We start from the raw sequence: 16,064 nt of genomic DNA on the forward strand, positions 1-16,064 counted from the left end.
AAAAGTAAATTGAAATGTAGGGAAAATTAAATAATGCTCTTAAATTCTGGCAGCCGAAGGCTCTGACCTGTGTTCTGTCTCATAGAGGAGGATTAACAGATGGTAGGGTGGGGTCCTTCTGTTGCCCAGGTTTTGTGTTAGCATTACGCACAAATCAAAACTATTTTAATTGTTTCTGGAGTATTGAAAAACAATTATAAAGGGTATAAACTTCCCCATAGGTGATTCAATATGGTTTATACCAGCCCACTGAAAATGATCCCCAGAAGTAGGCATCTAACACTGCAGAAAACAGAATATCTCAACCCAAATTTTCAAATAGGTCAGCTTATTGATGCTGATCTTATTGCCTCTGAACCTCATATCTTTGAGAAGAAGCACAGTGTTGGGGAGGCCTGAGGTCTGCCTGCTGAGAACCAGACCCCTCGGTGTGCTCAGGGGACAGTGGTGACTGGAGCAGGGAGACGAGAATCTCCCTGGAACGTACATATCCAGCCCCCGCACCTCCCAACACACACACACACTCTGTTACCTAGGGAATTGTCCCTGACCTGTGCCTTGCGAAAGGAAACAGAGACCTGCAATGTGATAGGTGCTGTCTCAGTCAGGCCTGGTGTGAAATCCTAGCTCCTTTCTGCCTGGGTGAGCTTAGAGGAAAGACTTGTTCTTTCTGAGCCTCTGTTTTCAAACCTGGGTAATGGGACAATCTATGAGACTTTTCCATGAGAATGAAGAAAGATAATATGTCTAATGCATGCCGGGCCCGCAGTAGATGCTCGGTAAGTGTCCCACTTCCTTGGTCCCCACAGATCTCTTTTGAAGTCCAGACCTGTACAAGTTTGGTCGTATTTCCTTATCAGATCCTCATCTGCAGAGGTTATCAGGGTGATTGAGACTTTGGCATATTTTTTAAATTTATGTTTTATGAATAGTTCTACCTGGGCAAGCTAGATGGGCAAAAGGAATGGTTAGTCCCACCAATGCAATACAGCAGACAATAATGTCAGGTAAATGCACAATTAGGCAGTGAGCGGCCTAGACTTGAAGGCAGAAAATACTTTTAGGGAGGAAAAGTGAATGAATCAATCCTTGCTTTTTTCCCCCTGTGCATTCTACTCATGTTCTTGTTGAAATCAAAGATTTTGCTCTTACTATACATTTGTGCTTCTTAATTTTAAAGCTGAATTCCACAGAGGGCAGAGGCTCCCTCAATATCCAAGTATGCTAATTACTAAGCCAGGCATTGGGGTTACTTAAACTGACAAAATTTGGCCCTTAGAAAGAAAATGTAATGCTTTATGAGTTTGCCAACATGTATTCCCTGCTGATGCTAATAGCCTCTCTGTCTCCTGCTTCATATCCTTTCCGAAATAGGTAGAATTAACAACACAAAGTTTATGTGTTCTTGGGAAGGGAAAGTGGAGACAAGCCAGAAGATTTATCATTTATTGAGCACCAACTATGCTTTGAATACTATGCCAAACACTTACATACAATATTATATTGTCCTCATGACAGAAGGGAATATTATCCCTATTTTACAAGTGACAAAGCTGAAGCTCAAAGAGCTACCTACCTTGTCTAGAGCCACACAAAACTGGAATTCAAACACAGGGACTCCCAAACACACCCTCTGGCCCCATCCCCATTTCCAAGGTGCGTGAGTGGGCCGGGGAGTGTACACTTTTCTCAATGAATGCTTCAGCTACATACGCCCCCAACGAGATAGGTAGTTAGGAGTTGTTCTTCTCAATGAAAAAGAAAAACAGCGTTATAGTCACCATCTCACATGTTAATTCCAAGTCGTTTCTGTGCTCAGAGAATGTGAGCTGTCGAGTTCTGAAAGTGCCTTCTCTCTTTATCCCAGCTATCGTGAACCGCGATGGTACCCGCTACACCAAGAAAGGTGAATACAGAACTAACCCCGATGACATCAATGCCAACACTACTGACTACGATTTCAGCAGTGGGTCCCCCAGTGAAAGAAACACTCCAACAGATTACACCATCTTCCACACCCAGCTTCCAACCGAATACCCAACCCAAGGCGGAGACCATCCCTCGGTGCCCAGCTACCCAGAGGATGCCTCTGTTACCAGTAAGGAGAATGGATCACTGTGCTTTCCAATGGCGATTTGTCCGCCGAAACATCTCTATTCGTGAGAGAGAGGCACTCCTATGTCATTTGTCTCCTCTCTCGAGGTTGGTAGCGTCATTTGGGGAGGCGGCCACAGCAGCTGTCCGTGCTGCACAAGCATTGACTGCTGCGGCCAACGATTTCTTTTTTAACCTGCAACTCTGTTTCTCTTACCTCGGCACAGGAAGTGCCATATGAGAAGTTTTTTAGAACTTCCCTTGTTCTCTTGTCCCAGGGGTGTGGTGAACATTCACACCCGGTACTGAAGTTGTTTCCTTCTTTGCACGTTTCCTTCTGGTTCTCATCCACCTCCGGATAACACCGTTTTCATAAGTTGGGGGTCACAGCAGCTGTATACCATTCCATCGGCTCCTTTACGTCTCACTTCACTTTATGTTTTTATATTTTAATCTGGTTTATGCTCATGTTATTGATTGTGTAATGTTCAGTCTTCTTCATCACCCATGACTGACTGAACAGTTCCTTTGTCTTTGGTCCAGGGAAACACAGCTGAAAGAGTTTTCTGATCCAATTAAATCTGCTTAAGAGTTTTCTATTCCAGCCTGTAGGGGAAGGCTCTCAGCCCTTGCTTGGTTTGTGTGGGTCACTCACTACGTTGGCACCTCAAGAGGGGAATTATGTCAACACTGCCTTAAGACTTCTCTGGGTATGGGCCCCTTGCGCTTTGCTTCACTGGAAAGTGTTTACATCTCCCTCTTGTCCCCTTCTTCACTTCCCTCTCTGCTTTCCCTGCCCTGTGGTTTGTTTTAAAACATGTTTCCAGATTGGCTGTGTTCCCGCTGTGGAGGATTATTCAAACTCAAGTAGGGCATCAGCCTCTTGAGCGGCTTTCCTAGTATGGTGTGGGCTTGCTCCTTTCCTGGCTCCGGCTCCGGAGGGGTGGGGCTCTGCTCTCCTGAGTATGGCTGAAATAGACTGGGTTGTGAATGCCCACGACAGGAACCTTTTCTATCCCTCATCACCCAGAAGCCAGGAAAACCTCCAGAGCATGTGCGAGTAAGGTTACTTGCTCGACCATGCCTTAAACTTCTGTTAGCAGCTTGCTCATAGTGGTACAAATAGGTTTGGGGTTCTGGTCATCCTCTGCAGATTCTTGGAAGCATTTTGAAAAGCAGATTCTTTCACATTGCCCATGCTGTCCCGGATTATCAGCTCTCTGGAGCCTACTGTGTGTCCCTTTCATTGTTGGTAATCTTGCGGACAGCCTTTCTGGAGAAAAGCCTCTGCAAACCCAGCCGTCCTGAGTGCTGCTGGCTCCTTGTTACCCTTTGATTTCCCCGCCCTTTGAAAGCAGACCTGTGGAAGGTGCTAGTCATCAGGGCATTCAGTTTTGTCAGATGCCTGCAGACAACAATTCTGGTCTCAGCAGGACTCAAGTCAGGTCTATGTTAAAATACCATTTCCCACCAAGGAAAAAGATCCTGACAAATGCCTCTGCTAACAAGTGAGTATTTCACATGTGCTTTAAGAAAGTCAATTAGCATATTGTCCAGACAATTCATTGCACATCTTTTAAGGGCTGCAATTTTCCTGCCTGTTAGCCAGCAAACACGTTTTGAAGACCTAGTTTGTACTAGGTCTATTCTAATGCTAATAATCCAGTAGTCGACACCATTAGAGAGGGATAATAGGAGAGAGGTAAGGATTAGTAAGCTAGTCATTCGTTCAAGTTCAACTAATATATGAGATCTTCTCAGTGCCAGGTGTTGCTCTCATTCCTGAGGACTCAGAGTTGGCCCTACTTTCATGGAGCTTATACACTGTGCAGAAATGAAGAAAGAATCGTGTTATGGGATTTCACTGCAACCTAGTTCAGGATTTGAGTTGGGAAATGAATCATGCTTTCCTCTTTCCAGGGCACTTAGCTAAGATTTTTTAGTACTTAAGGAAGAGAGAGACTCATTTGTCCAGCAGAGTGGGTCCAAGGCTAATCCGAGAGTTATTGAAGTGCTGTAGGATCCACTTAGGCCAATGGCAGCTCCAGTAAATCAGTGCATGCAATGAGCGTCAAAGAAAACAGTCGGGGGGACACTTGCAAGTAGCACGTGGCCCACCAGGAAAAGTTAGCACTGATAAGATCCTGAATAGACCGTATGTTCTAAGCCCGCTGAGGACAGTCTCTCAACCTCATGACTGCTGGACTGAGAGCTGGAAATGAGTGAGAGGGAGTGATTGCAAGCAGGCGGGCAGAGGTCAAGAGGAGGGCTGGCTGAGTACCTAGAATCTGTCTTTGGCTTGGCTGGCTCATTCCTCCTTTAAGGGTCCTCAGTGGGTGGCAATAAGGAAAACCAACAAGAACAACCATCTGGGTAGGTTTTGATTTCCAGTGAACTTTTTATTGTTTAAGTGTTATTTATGGAAGAGCCCTTCTGGAGACAGGTCATCCACTGCCTTTTGATTGGTGATCTGGGATTCTTTGGAATCCACAAACCTAAACTAATTCACGAAGCAGGCCCCTGCTTGGGAGAACTCTATTTCCTTGTCTTCGGGGTGTCAAAGCAATGTGTGTGTGTGTGTGTGTGTGCGCACGCGCGCATACATGTGTATGTGTGTATGTACACACACACACAAATATACGTCATATATGGCTTACTTGGATGGGGAAAATTGGAAACTCTGCTGCCTAGGCATTAGCTTTTTCCTTTTCCCCAAGTCAGGAATCATGCCAATTTCTATATTGTTCCTGTATATGTACTTGCTGTTGGTCTCTTCCTGCTGTACTATCAGGTGAAGGTAGCATGGCATGTCTGAGAATTTTCTAGGGAATGCACAGGTTTCTTTCAAGGCATCATTGGTGAAAGTGGCTCCTATCTCTCTACTCTTCATTCTGAACAAATGTGTCCTTTGTTGTACAGAATATATTGTGCAGGTGGTTGACACTTTGTGCATATAGCGTCCAAGTTTTTAACCTGGTGTTCATGAACCTCCAGGAGGTTCAATGATAGACCAGAAGGTATACAAGACCACCTGAAATACTATGCAAAATTTTGAGAATGTGTGCATGGAGGATCACTTTTTTTTTTTCAGGAAAGAAGCTATGGCTCATGTCACATTTTCCAAAGGGGGGGGGTGTGACTCAAAATGATTTTTAAAAATCACAAGTGGTTTAGATGTTTATCCTGGTGATCTTTGCCATTTTTTATTCTACAGGAAGACGTTTTGGACTCATTCCAAATTGAGAGTCAAATCAGAGATTTCAAAGTGTAAAAATATTACCAATTACCCTTCCTCTAATTTGAACAGAGTCCAGAATTTCTCTACTAGGAGGGTTGTGTTTCTTTTCTGGAAACACTGTGCATTCTGAATTAGAATGAAGAGTTACAGGAAATGATGGATGGATACTTGAGATCTGATATCACCACGCTGAACACACACCCTTTCCAGAGTTCTTGCTTGACTTACACACAGTATATAGCTTACCTTGTGGTTTACGAGTGTCAGTGGAGCTTTTAAATGTCAGGCGTCATCATGGCTACTGGATGAAATGATAAACCCAAAAGATACAGGCAAGCACCTCTAAAGACACTCTGAAAGAAGATGAATGACAGCAATGTTATGAAATTCTGCATTAAAGACCTTCAGGTCATGGCCGAGTTACCCAATCAAGTGAATATAAAATCTCTTTCCATCACAGGATATTAAGTTGCTACTTGATTTTTCCCTGAGCCTTGATGCAGGGGATTCCATTTGTAGAAGGAGGAGTATTGCCTTGGCACCCATTTCTGGTGTTATCCTAAGATCCCAGGAGACTTCAGGAGAGTGGAAAGATAAAACCAGGTCTCTCTCCTTTCTTTTCTAATCTTTACCCTATGCTAGATCCAGACATTATCTATAGACAGATCTGAGGCTAAAGGTTTTGTAGAAAGATCTCACTAAACGAACATTTTCATAATTGATTCAATTACTTCCACTGTGCGCTCCCACAGCCAGGCAGCAGCTCAGGAGCAAATTGATTGGATATGGTCCTGGTTTGATCATTCACAGCCTAAGACTCAGGATCGAGCAACAGCAATGATGGGTATACTGTTATGTCTTCTGCTTATGTTTTGTCCTGAACACCAAGTCTGTCAGTGCTGAGGAAAAGGACATGAGAAGGCCTTCTGTTATCATTTTCTGCTGATGGTCCATCACGATTGTTGGGAGAACAGGGTTTGATACCATCTCATTTATCATGAGCCCTATGGATCTGGGAGATGCCCAGATACTTCTAAGTGTTCTTCTGGTTTTCCTTTTGGCAACATGCCAAATCATTGGAATTATTTTTTTTCTATAGGGGCTTCTATTAAGAGACTCTTTCAAAACAAGTACTCTAGTAAAAAGTTTTTTAGAAAATGCATATTCCTACTTTCTGCTGATTATTACAGTCACTAATAATAGAGGGAAGTACTGATTTATGGGTGGAAAGTGTAGGCCCTGGACGCTTGTTTGGACATCTAAAACCTCAACTGCAAAGTGTAGGAAGTGACCTGTTGCTCTGCACCAGAATCCAGGCCTCTGAGGACCTCCCTGGATGTTTGACTGTTAGCCCTAAGTTCCTGCCAAGCACGTTGACCTGCTAGCTTTTGTGGAAGAAGATTCAAAATCTGTCATAATGGGAGATTACAAGCATATCTTCATTGATTAACTTTCGTTGATGGAGAATATGGTCATATTTTAAAAATAATAAGGTACGGTATTCTTTCTATGGAAGGAAAGCAATAAAAATGGTTCTTTATATTTGCTTAGCTTGTAAGACATTGAGTAAGCTATATTCTTTATTTTGACAAATGCTCAAGTAAGGAAAACAGTGCCGATGTTATGACTGCGTATCATAGTGACTAAGATAATGCTGGAGGGAGGGATGTGCTAGTTCTAAATGTCTGAAATGTGTATCTTCATAGGACACACATTGTGAAGGGAGCGGTCTCATCAGTGTTTCACCTCGGGTCACTCCTGGGCATTCTTGGTGGCTGAAAAAGGGAATCTAACTCACCTGACTTTTATATTTGGGAATTTAACGATGCCTTCAGTGTCTCTGCTTGAGCTTTTTTTTGTTTTTTCAACTGTTATCTAATATTATTCTGAGGTACTCCGTGGTTGCAGAAATGGCACATCAGGACTCTGTTACTGAGGTCATTGGGTCCCTTCATCTCTGTCTGTCTTTCCTGACTGATTTTCCTCTTTTCAAAAGCTGCAACTCAAAGCACCCTGAGCTGTTTTGCAAAGTACTGATATAAAAAGTGACCATGGGCAAGGTTGCTAGAGCAGTTGGATTCTAAATGGAAAAAAAAAAGCAGAAAGGGATGTTTTCCCCATTGTTCACTTCAGGTGTCATCCTTCTGTGTATCTGGGATTGCTGGGGTTATGTGTTTAGGATTTCTCGCAGAAATATCATGTCCTAACTTCTTAGAGAATGATATTGGTTGGCCAACATAGAAGGGCTAAGGCTCTGAAGAGCAGGGTTGTAGACTCATGGACTCTCAGATTTGGAGAAGATCTTAAAAGGTCTAGTTCAATCAATACTTCCTAATCATTTAATCACTTACACGACTTTCCTCCTAAGTGATCTTTCTGAGGGTGGGACATATAATACTTTATGGAGAAGCTCATTATTGAATAGTTCAGATTATTAACTCTTTTAATTCAACATTTGAAAGAATAGCCATCTCCATAGGTCCCACCGCAGGTCCCAATTTAGACTTTTGGGAGCATGGGCAAAAATTTAGCTCCTCTTTTACATTATCGCCTTTCAAAATGCAAAGACAGCTTTCATGCTCCTCCTGAGACCTCTCTGTTCATTAGCCTCCTGACTTCAGACGGGCCAAGACCTGTGCTATACAGTGCTTTCATCTTTGAGACGAACAGCACGAATCCTGATATTTAAGGTCCTTCCATCTCTGACATTCTATGAACTCCAGCGTGGGCCTCTGAAAGAAATGGAACTTCTGTGCTTTCTCCCTTTCTTCCCACCATATATCAAGTATTGATAACTCTCTCGAGTAGAAAAAAGAATAAAAACATACACAATGCTATTTGTTAGGAACTGATAATTAACAACAATTGATTCAATTATGCTTACAACAGCTTTGATGAGCACTAGTGGTACACTTCCCCAAACAGTAACCAGGAGGCGAGGGGTTCAGGATTAGTTTTCATGGTTGTTTCAGCCATCAGAGTCCAAGGACCATCTTCATACAACAACAGTACTGGCTGGTGATGAGGCACTATCATCTCATTTCATCTGTTTTCCTGACAGTCTTCAGTAGTTCTCACTGACAGAAAGTCCATTCTGGTCTCACAAGTGTTTGTGATGACTTTGGAAGGATCCTGAGCTCTGAGATCCACATGTTTGATTTTATAGCACTGTTCAGCAGGTTTCTTCTTTCTACTCTGTAGAGCTAATGTAGCCCAGGAGGATCCTGATAAGGGGACAGTGAAAATGGGCCAGGTCTTTCTTGATGACAGAACAACATTTTTTTTTGCAGGTGTCCCTAATCTATTTTTTTTAAAGATTTTATTTATTTATTTTTAGAGAGAGAAGGGAGGGAGGGAGAGAGAGAGAGAGAGAGAGAGAGAGAAACATCAATGTGAGGTTGCTGGGGGTTATGCCCTGCAACCCAGGAATGTACCCTGGCTGGGAATCGAACCTGGGACACTTTGGTTCCCAGCCCGCGCTCAATCCACTGAGCTACACCAGCCAGGGAGAACAACATTTTGACTCTGAAAGGTATTCTAAAATGGCCAAAGCCATTTAAAATGTTTGACTTCTCAGGAGAAAATACAATCGCATGGCGAGAGCTAACAAAATATAGAAAATCTCAATCAGTGGAACTATTCTTGGGGTAGGTAATAGCAGTAGGAAAAGACAAATGGTCATTCCCAAAGACAGCTTGAATATGAGTCAAAATGTAGGAAACCCCTTGGCGGTAAAGAGACGTCTTCTACAGGGACCAGGGAGAAGAGGTGGAGGGTTTTTTTCTTTCTTGCAATTGCTTCCGAAAGGAGAAAAATGAGAATTTCTCCAAATCCCAGCTACAGTCCATTTTAGTCAGCCAGAAGGGTGACTAATAAGTGACAGGAATGACTTCTCTGTTAATTGACTTTTTTTCTTTTGCTGTATGCTGAAGTATTGTTGGGAAATGCAGCGTAGGTTTCATTTGCATTTACAGTACAGTGGTCTGATGCTAGAGAAGATAATAAACGAATTAGGAAATTACGAATACAGCTATGACATTTTAGAGATGACTAACATGTGTTTAGATTCCAACTTTTTTTTGGAAGTAGCTTGACAAAGCAAGTAGGCACATGTGAAACTTTTCTACCCTTTGCTGCATGCCCTACCTTTAATGACGTATGCTTAGTAAGTTAATGAATGTATCTAAAAGCATGAGGGAGTGTTTATTGGCCTTCTTTTCTTTTACTTCTTTGGCTGGGTTGTGTCTATAATCATTCTTTAATTTTCTTAAAGAGACTATTTAGTTGTAAAATCATAGCCAATTGTTTTTGGATCTATAGATTAGCTTCAGAAACTAAGATATAAGAATTTGGGATAGGCCCTGGTCGGGTAGCTCAGTTGATTAGAGCATTGTTCCCATACGTGAAGGTTATGGATTCAATCCCTATTCAGGGCACATACAAGAATCAACCAATAAATGCAGCAACAAATCTCTCTCTCTCTCTCTCTCTCTATTTTTCAATAAAAATTAAAAAAAAGAATTTGGGGATATACATATCAAATGTTTCACTTTTTCTTATGATCATGGTAATTCCATCATATACTCTGAGTCTCATTTTCTTCCTTTGTCAAATGGGTACTTGGCATCCAGCTCAGCTACTAATGCAGGTCACCATAACAGGTACGGATTCAAGTATCATCACAGCAGGCTCGGAGCCAATTGAAGAAAATGAAGATGAAACAGACAAAAACCCCAGTCATTCTGGATCAGGCATTGATGATGATGAAGATTTTATCTCCAGTACCAGTAAGAATAATCGATTACAGTAGAGCTATTTATGCAAGGCTTATCAATCTGAGTGATGCCCGATAGTATTTCTCTTGAGAAACAGTTAATGTGAAAAATGAGCATAAGCCTATGATTACACCTAATCTAGTTATACTTTGATTAGATTTTAAAGGAAGAAATAGATTTTTTTAATGGAAGCCAAAACATATTTGGAGAGGAATGGGAAAAACATGCTTTAAAGAATTCTTAATGCCTCATGTTCTCCCTGTGGTCTGCTGCGACAGATTCTCTTTGAACTATTGAACTTTGTCAGAAAATGGCATAGGAAAATTAACTACAAATATTCATTGTGTAGCTCTGGAGCTCTGTAGTTACTGCGCTAGGTGCAGGGAACGCAAAGATGAAAGAAGCCAGAGCTCTTGCCTTCAAAGAGCTCATAGTCTATAACAGCAATGGACTTGAGAATGTGATTGAGAGGATATGAATTAAAAGTAGTACATGATCCTAAATTGAAGACTTAGAAGGCCCTGGTTAAAATTAAGAGAACAAATTCAGAGTTCTAACTAATGGAGCACCAATATAACAAAGGGCAAATATGGAGCAAAGGGCAAATATCAGCTGAGCTTTAACAAAACAGTGCAAATATTAAAAACAAACAGTAAAGCCACTGCACAATAGTATCCAAATTTGTGACAATTGTAAAACTTGTTGAGCACAGAGATGGAAATTGAGCTGAAAAAAAAAATGTCCTTTAAAAATGCAATGGTTGGTCTAATATCCCACCTGATGACTGAGTTTCCTATTCGTACCTGTAATGATCTAAGATATTGCTGAATGATGATGAGAATCCTGAACCCGATTCCATAACAGCTCTGCTTTTCCTTAGGGAAGGTGTCACGTTGGGTTGTCACATGAGCTCTCTTGGGTCACTGAAGTTCTGTCCCTCCTAATCGGAGAGTATCATCCCCAAATGGACAGCACCCAGGGAGGAAGGGATCCAAAAAATAGCTTAGGCCTTGAAGGCATCTAACTATATATATATGGTATTGATAGAATAAAAACTTGAGATGCACTAGGTGCATTGTGTCTAAGCTGTTAAATGGTACGCATTTTAGCCTTGACACCTCAGAGCTTACTCTGTGGAACAAGGAAACTCTTTTTAACAACTTCATGAAGAAGTTGTTAAAAAGCAAATAACAACCAAATAACCAAAATCCTGGAGCTCTGTTATTACACTGGCTCCTGGATTTAGGATATGGCCCCATCTTCCAAGTGAGGCCACCAATAAAGATGTTGTCTGGATACTTGAGAAACTAAAGTCTCCTGGGTGGCAATCCAAACAGATCAACCTGAAAATAAATTGTATGCTCACACTCCAGGAGGAAGCTTCCCTTGGTAATTTTTATTTCTGTGGCATATTTTCCAATTTCAGTTCACTTCTCTGCTTGGCACCTATGCACGTAATGTAGCAGGATGCCCCCTTTCTTCTGTAAGGGCATGAAAACTGCCACTTTGTGCTCATTGTGAATGTGGTCCATGATTCTAAACTTGGTTTTCTTAGCTTGTGAAATAGAGCTGATAGTTGCATAGTTCTGAAATGAGTATTGTATTATTTAGATGTCAAAATGAAGTCTGAAAGAATTGGGATGGATTTCCAAATAACCTTTCCGCAAAAGACATTGATTCTGATTTTGTCATGATCCTTCTGTCGGTTGCATCTCCTCTTCCAGCCCTATCATTTTGGGTGATGGTATGCCTCTCGTTTTTCTTGGGTATCTCCTGTGATGGTGGTTGGTTCCCTATGGTGTTTTCCTATGCATCTTGTTTTTCTCTCGCTGGCCATAAATGGCTTGCTTGTGGAATGCTTTGTACTTGATGGGACTACTATAGGTGTTTGCAGAAATGTATAGGTAAATCATGTGGCTGTTATGGGTAGATATTCTTTCTTAGAATCACCAATAGGAAAGCTCTGGATGTCCAGAGCATTTCTTCCCCCACCAAAACTACTAATGAAATAAAGTGATCATCATGAGGTAACTTTATGTACCTCTCCATCCTGAGGATCAACATGTGGCATACTTGCCAGTGATACAAATTCCCTGGACTTCAAGTGCAAGGGGCCGATACTGACTGCATGGATGGGTGATGCTCTGCCGTCTTTGGTTCTCCTTGGTGGAGGGCTGGTGTTTTCCAAAGTGTTCTTCCTCCTGCTACAACTTCTTTGGCTCCTTCCTCCAGAAGATCTCATGTTCTAACCTCAACGTATTCTGTGACAGAATGCAAAGGACACTGGGATGCTTAACCATATGGCTGAATTGAGCTGAAGGCATTCTCTGCTTTCCTTCGGTCTTCACTCAACCATCTATACAACCTGGTATAGATGACTCACTATATAGACCAAAGAAGGGGAAAAAGTGCAAAACAGGTGGTGAAGGCTGAAGAAATACCATTTTCCTAATAACTTCAATCATCATTATCACAGTTGCAACCACACCACGGGTTTCTAACATCCCAACACAGACCCAGGATTGGAACAAATGGAGCCCAGACTTTTTCACTCCGGATGTATTACTTCAGACAACTCCAAGGATGACTGGTAATGGGATATGCATTCTTAATTAAAGATTTCCTTTCTCAAACTATGATGCTGCAAAGGTCAATGGTTGGGACACATGGGAAATTTGGTTAATATCTCATCACAAGTTCTTAGAACTTTCATGGTGATATTCAGTTCAACTTAGGGGTCATTTATCAATCATACCATCTGGGCACAACATATGTTATGTTGCTCTGTTATAAAATGAGTACATTAAGATGGTTTATGGTGCTGCTCTTGAGAAAGTGGTTATAGGGAATAACAAGTCATCATTAAGAAATTCCTTGTTTTTTTTCTTGGGAGAGATTAGTGAAGTCACTCAAAAATGATGACAGTCGATGCTCTGGCGTTGAGCTGTTAAATATCATGTACTTTAATGGAAAAACAGAACCATCAAAGGTTGGTTGATAAAAAAAGTCACAGTGCATGTAACCATCATCACAACAGATGTGGACAGAAGTGGCACCAGTGAGTATGGCGAAAACTGGACCCAGGAGCCGCAGTCTCCTCTCATTCACCATGAACAACATGATGAAGAGGAGACCCAGCATTCTACAAGCACAAGTAAGAAGGATGGTGGTCAGCAGTTCTGAGTTAGATGAGCTAGTGAAGCCCTTCTAAAGAATAGGGAAGACTATTTTTAGACATGTCTTACATCTTCTTTTTCCACACAGTAATTTCTTTTTTATCCCCAGAGCATGAAAATCTGCTGAATCTGCACACAAGTTTTAGAAATTGGAAGAAAAATGTTGACTTGTCAGGCCCAAAAGGCCAAAATATTTAAAAAGTGAAATTTTTAAAAAGTCCTGAGATGTGTTTTTTGTGTTAAAGATTCCTAGAGGTTCCAGTTGGGTGATTTTTGCGTGTTTATGAAAATGTATAATGAAGAGTTTGCTCTATTGGTGCTTAGGAGTGGCATCTGGAAAGAAAGCTTGACTGGTGCATTGTTCTTTGGAATCCTTCTCTTCTTTTCTTTTTTAAAATCTTCTCCATGGAATCTTTATTTTCTGTGAAGACCTTTGATGAGTCCAGTTTCTTCTTCACATTCTTTTCCTCACTGCGTTACAGAAAGGCATCCCTTATACTCTTGGGAGGAAAGTCAGTAGCTCAGAGAGTCTACATTTGTTTGAATTCTATGGCTAATCTTTTTTTGTTTGTTTGTTTTTAAGCCTACGGTAACTTGAGAAAGTTACCCTACTCATGTACTTATTTCTACTTATGTGCAAACATCTCAGGTTTTCTCAAACATTTCTAAGTCTCACTACTAGATGGTGAGGATAGAAAAAAAATGTAAGAATTATATACTCTTCTTTCATCTATTTCTTGGAGAAATGCCTATCATGTTTGGAATAAAAGAAGCTTTAATTTAGGATAACAGCCTGTGGCATTTTTAAAATTATGCCTCAGCTATCATTCTCATAGCTGTGGATATCTCCAAAGCAAAAATGTAAGAAACATCCACTTAGAATCCAAAGGGAGAAGCCAAAGGGGTTTGATAATTCCTAGTGTGAGGGATGTCTTCAGGAAACAAAAGACACTTCATACATTAGCTGAGACATTAGTGAAGAAGTCCTAGATATTGTACTGAATATATCCAACATGCCTACCTCTCAGTCCTTACCCGGATAGATTTTGCTGCGTGAATGAGGATTATGGACTGAGTTAAGAACAGGGGCTCCTGATAAAAGAGAGAAATGAATAAGAATGGGATTCTGTACCAGTCCTCTTTGTACCGGTTTGTGCTTAAAAACGGAAAGCTAGTTAAGAGGCTTAGAATTAATGAGACTATTGTCAAAAGGTGGTGGTGGGGTAAAGGGCATCATTACTGAAATGCAGTTGAAAAACCAGACATAGCAGAACCTACCCGAGGGGGAGCCCACCAGCCTTAGTAATTCTCTTATCAGCACTTGCAAAACATGAAGAGATTCTGGTTGGTGACCTCTGGGCTTTACCAAAGGAATATTGCAGCACAACAGACATGTCAAAGAGTTATGGGACTATGTCACAGGACTGAAGAAGGCCCTGCAGAAAATTGATAAAACCATTGAGTGTTATACAGAAATGACCCTATTGTTGATTTTAGTACGAAACTTAAATATTAAGTAAAGATGCCATAATTTTATTGGAAAGAATTTTCAAAAATTCAAACATTTAATTTATTATTGGTTTAAGAATTTTCATATAATTCAATAATTGTAAAGAGGCTTATTCTAAAAGAATGTTACACTTTCTAGAAGAGAGGCATATTTTACAGTGGAAATCCTACTATTTGAACCCATATGGTGGAAACAATAAGGGGTTACTGGGTATTTAAAGGATCATATTGTTTGTAAAAATTATGATAGAAAGCATATAAAATAGTGTATATATGTATCATATGTATGCATGCACTTCTTTTCCTTTTTTTAAAACACTGATAGGCAGTTTATGTTTGAGTCAATGTTTTCCTTTTTTGTAATTGCACTCAATGTCTTTTCTAACTTCATTACTTGTCAGAAGGCAGTGATTTAGTCAGTGGAGAGTAAAACTTAAGATTTGGGTTGTTGTTGTGGTTTTTTTTTTTACTCTCATCTGATAATGTTAACCCCAGGAATGTTTTGGCCAATGCTAAGGTAAAGTCAGGACAATAAGTTTTATTTTTAAAATATTTTTGCTACTATGAAATGACACATATTTTCTAAAATAATGAAATACAACCAGTTTTACATGTTGTAAAGTCCACTTCTACTCAGCAAGTTTATGAGCACTCTTTATCTTGAGAATTAAGCATTTGCTACTACTTGTTGCCCTAGATGAAAATGTCAGTGATTTTTTATTTTTGCATGGGTACCCTGATACAATTTTATTCCATTCATTTTGTCCTTTTAAACACTGGACAACTACAACATCGGGTGGTTGAAATTTTAACCCTGTTGCACATTGCTATTGTTTATTATAATGTCAGACACTGGCAAAAATAGTTCTCTTCCAGTGAGTTAATTTTGTTAAAAGATGCATTTGGCGATTTTAGATGCCACATAAGCATACCTTACTCATGTGCTGCTGGAGGAGCCTCCCAGTCATTCCCAACATCCTTCACGCCGGGCACATCTACTTCCAGGGCACTTCAGGGCCTATGACTATGGGTCACGTGACCACCCCTTCAGCAGGCCTCCTACAGCCGAGCTTGTCATCTATTGTTATGTAATATATTCCTTGTAACAAAATCACATGAACAAAGAGGATAATTCTTTGAGCAGTTCTCGAAGACAGGACCTATGAAGTCATAAACTTTAGTAGAATAAGAATAACACCAGGAATTCACAGACTGTGGTGAAGATCTGCCCCTATGACTTGGAGCAAATGAAATCTTTGCACCCTAGTTTTC

At 40.8% G+C, this 16,064-nt stretch overlaps 1 protein-coding gene across 10 annotated transcripts in view; it reads left to right on the forward strand.

Annotated features, from left to right (window-relative positions):
• The window catches only part of CD44 (CD44 molecule (Indian blood group)), an 86,276-nt gene that overhangs the window by 46,353 nt on the left and 23,859 nt on the right, over positions 1-16,064 (forward strand). For 6 of the 10 annotated variants that reach the window (XM_045825322.1, XM_045825324.1, XM_045825323.1 and 3 more), the window contains exons 5-8: positions 1,868-2,098; positions 9,994-10,119; positions 12,584-12,697; positions 13,145-13,261. In XM_045825322.1, the coding sequence (XP_045681278.1) occupies positions 1,868-2,098; positions 9,994-10,119; positions 12,584-12,697; positions 13,145-13,261 (588 nt within the window). The remainder of the gene's footprint in view (positions 1-1,867; positions 2,099-9,993; positions 10,120-12,583; positions 12,698-13,144; positions 13,262-16,064) is intronic. The other 4 variants (XM_045825329.1, XM_045825331.1, XM_045825333.1 and 1 more) reach the window with 2 other exon arrangements.

Source organism: Phyllostomus hastatus, unplaced genomic scaffold (assembly GCF_019186645.2).
Source record: "Phyllostomus hastatus isolate PE091 unplaced genomic scaffold, TTU_PhHast_1.1 phas_scaffold_585, whole genome shotgun sequence".
Taxonomy (NCBI): domain Eukaryota; kingdom Metazoa; phylum Chordata; class Mammalia; order Chiroptera; family Phyllostomidae; genus Phyllostomus; species Phyllostomus hastatus.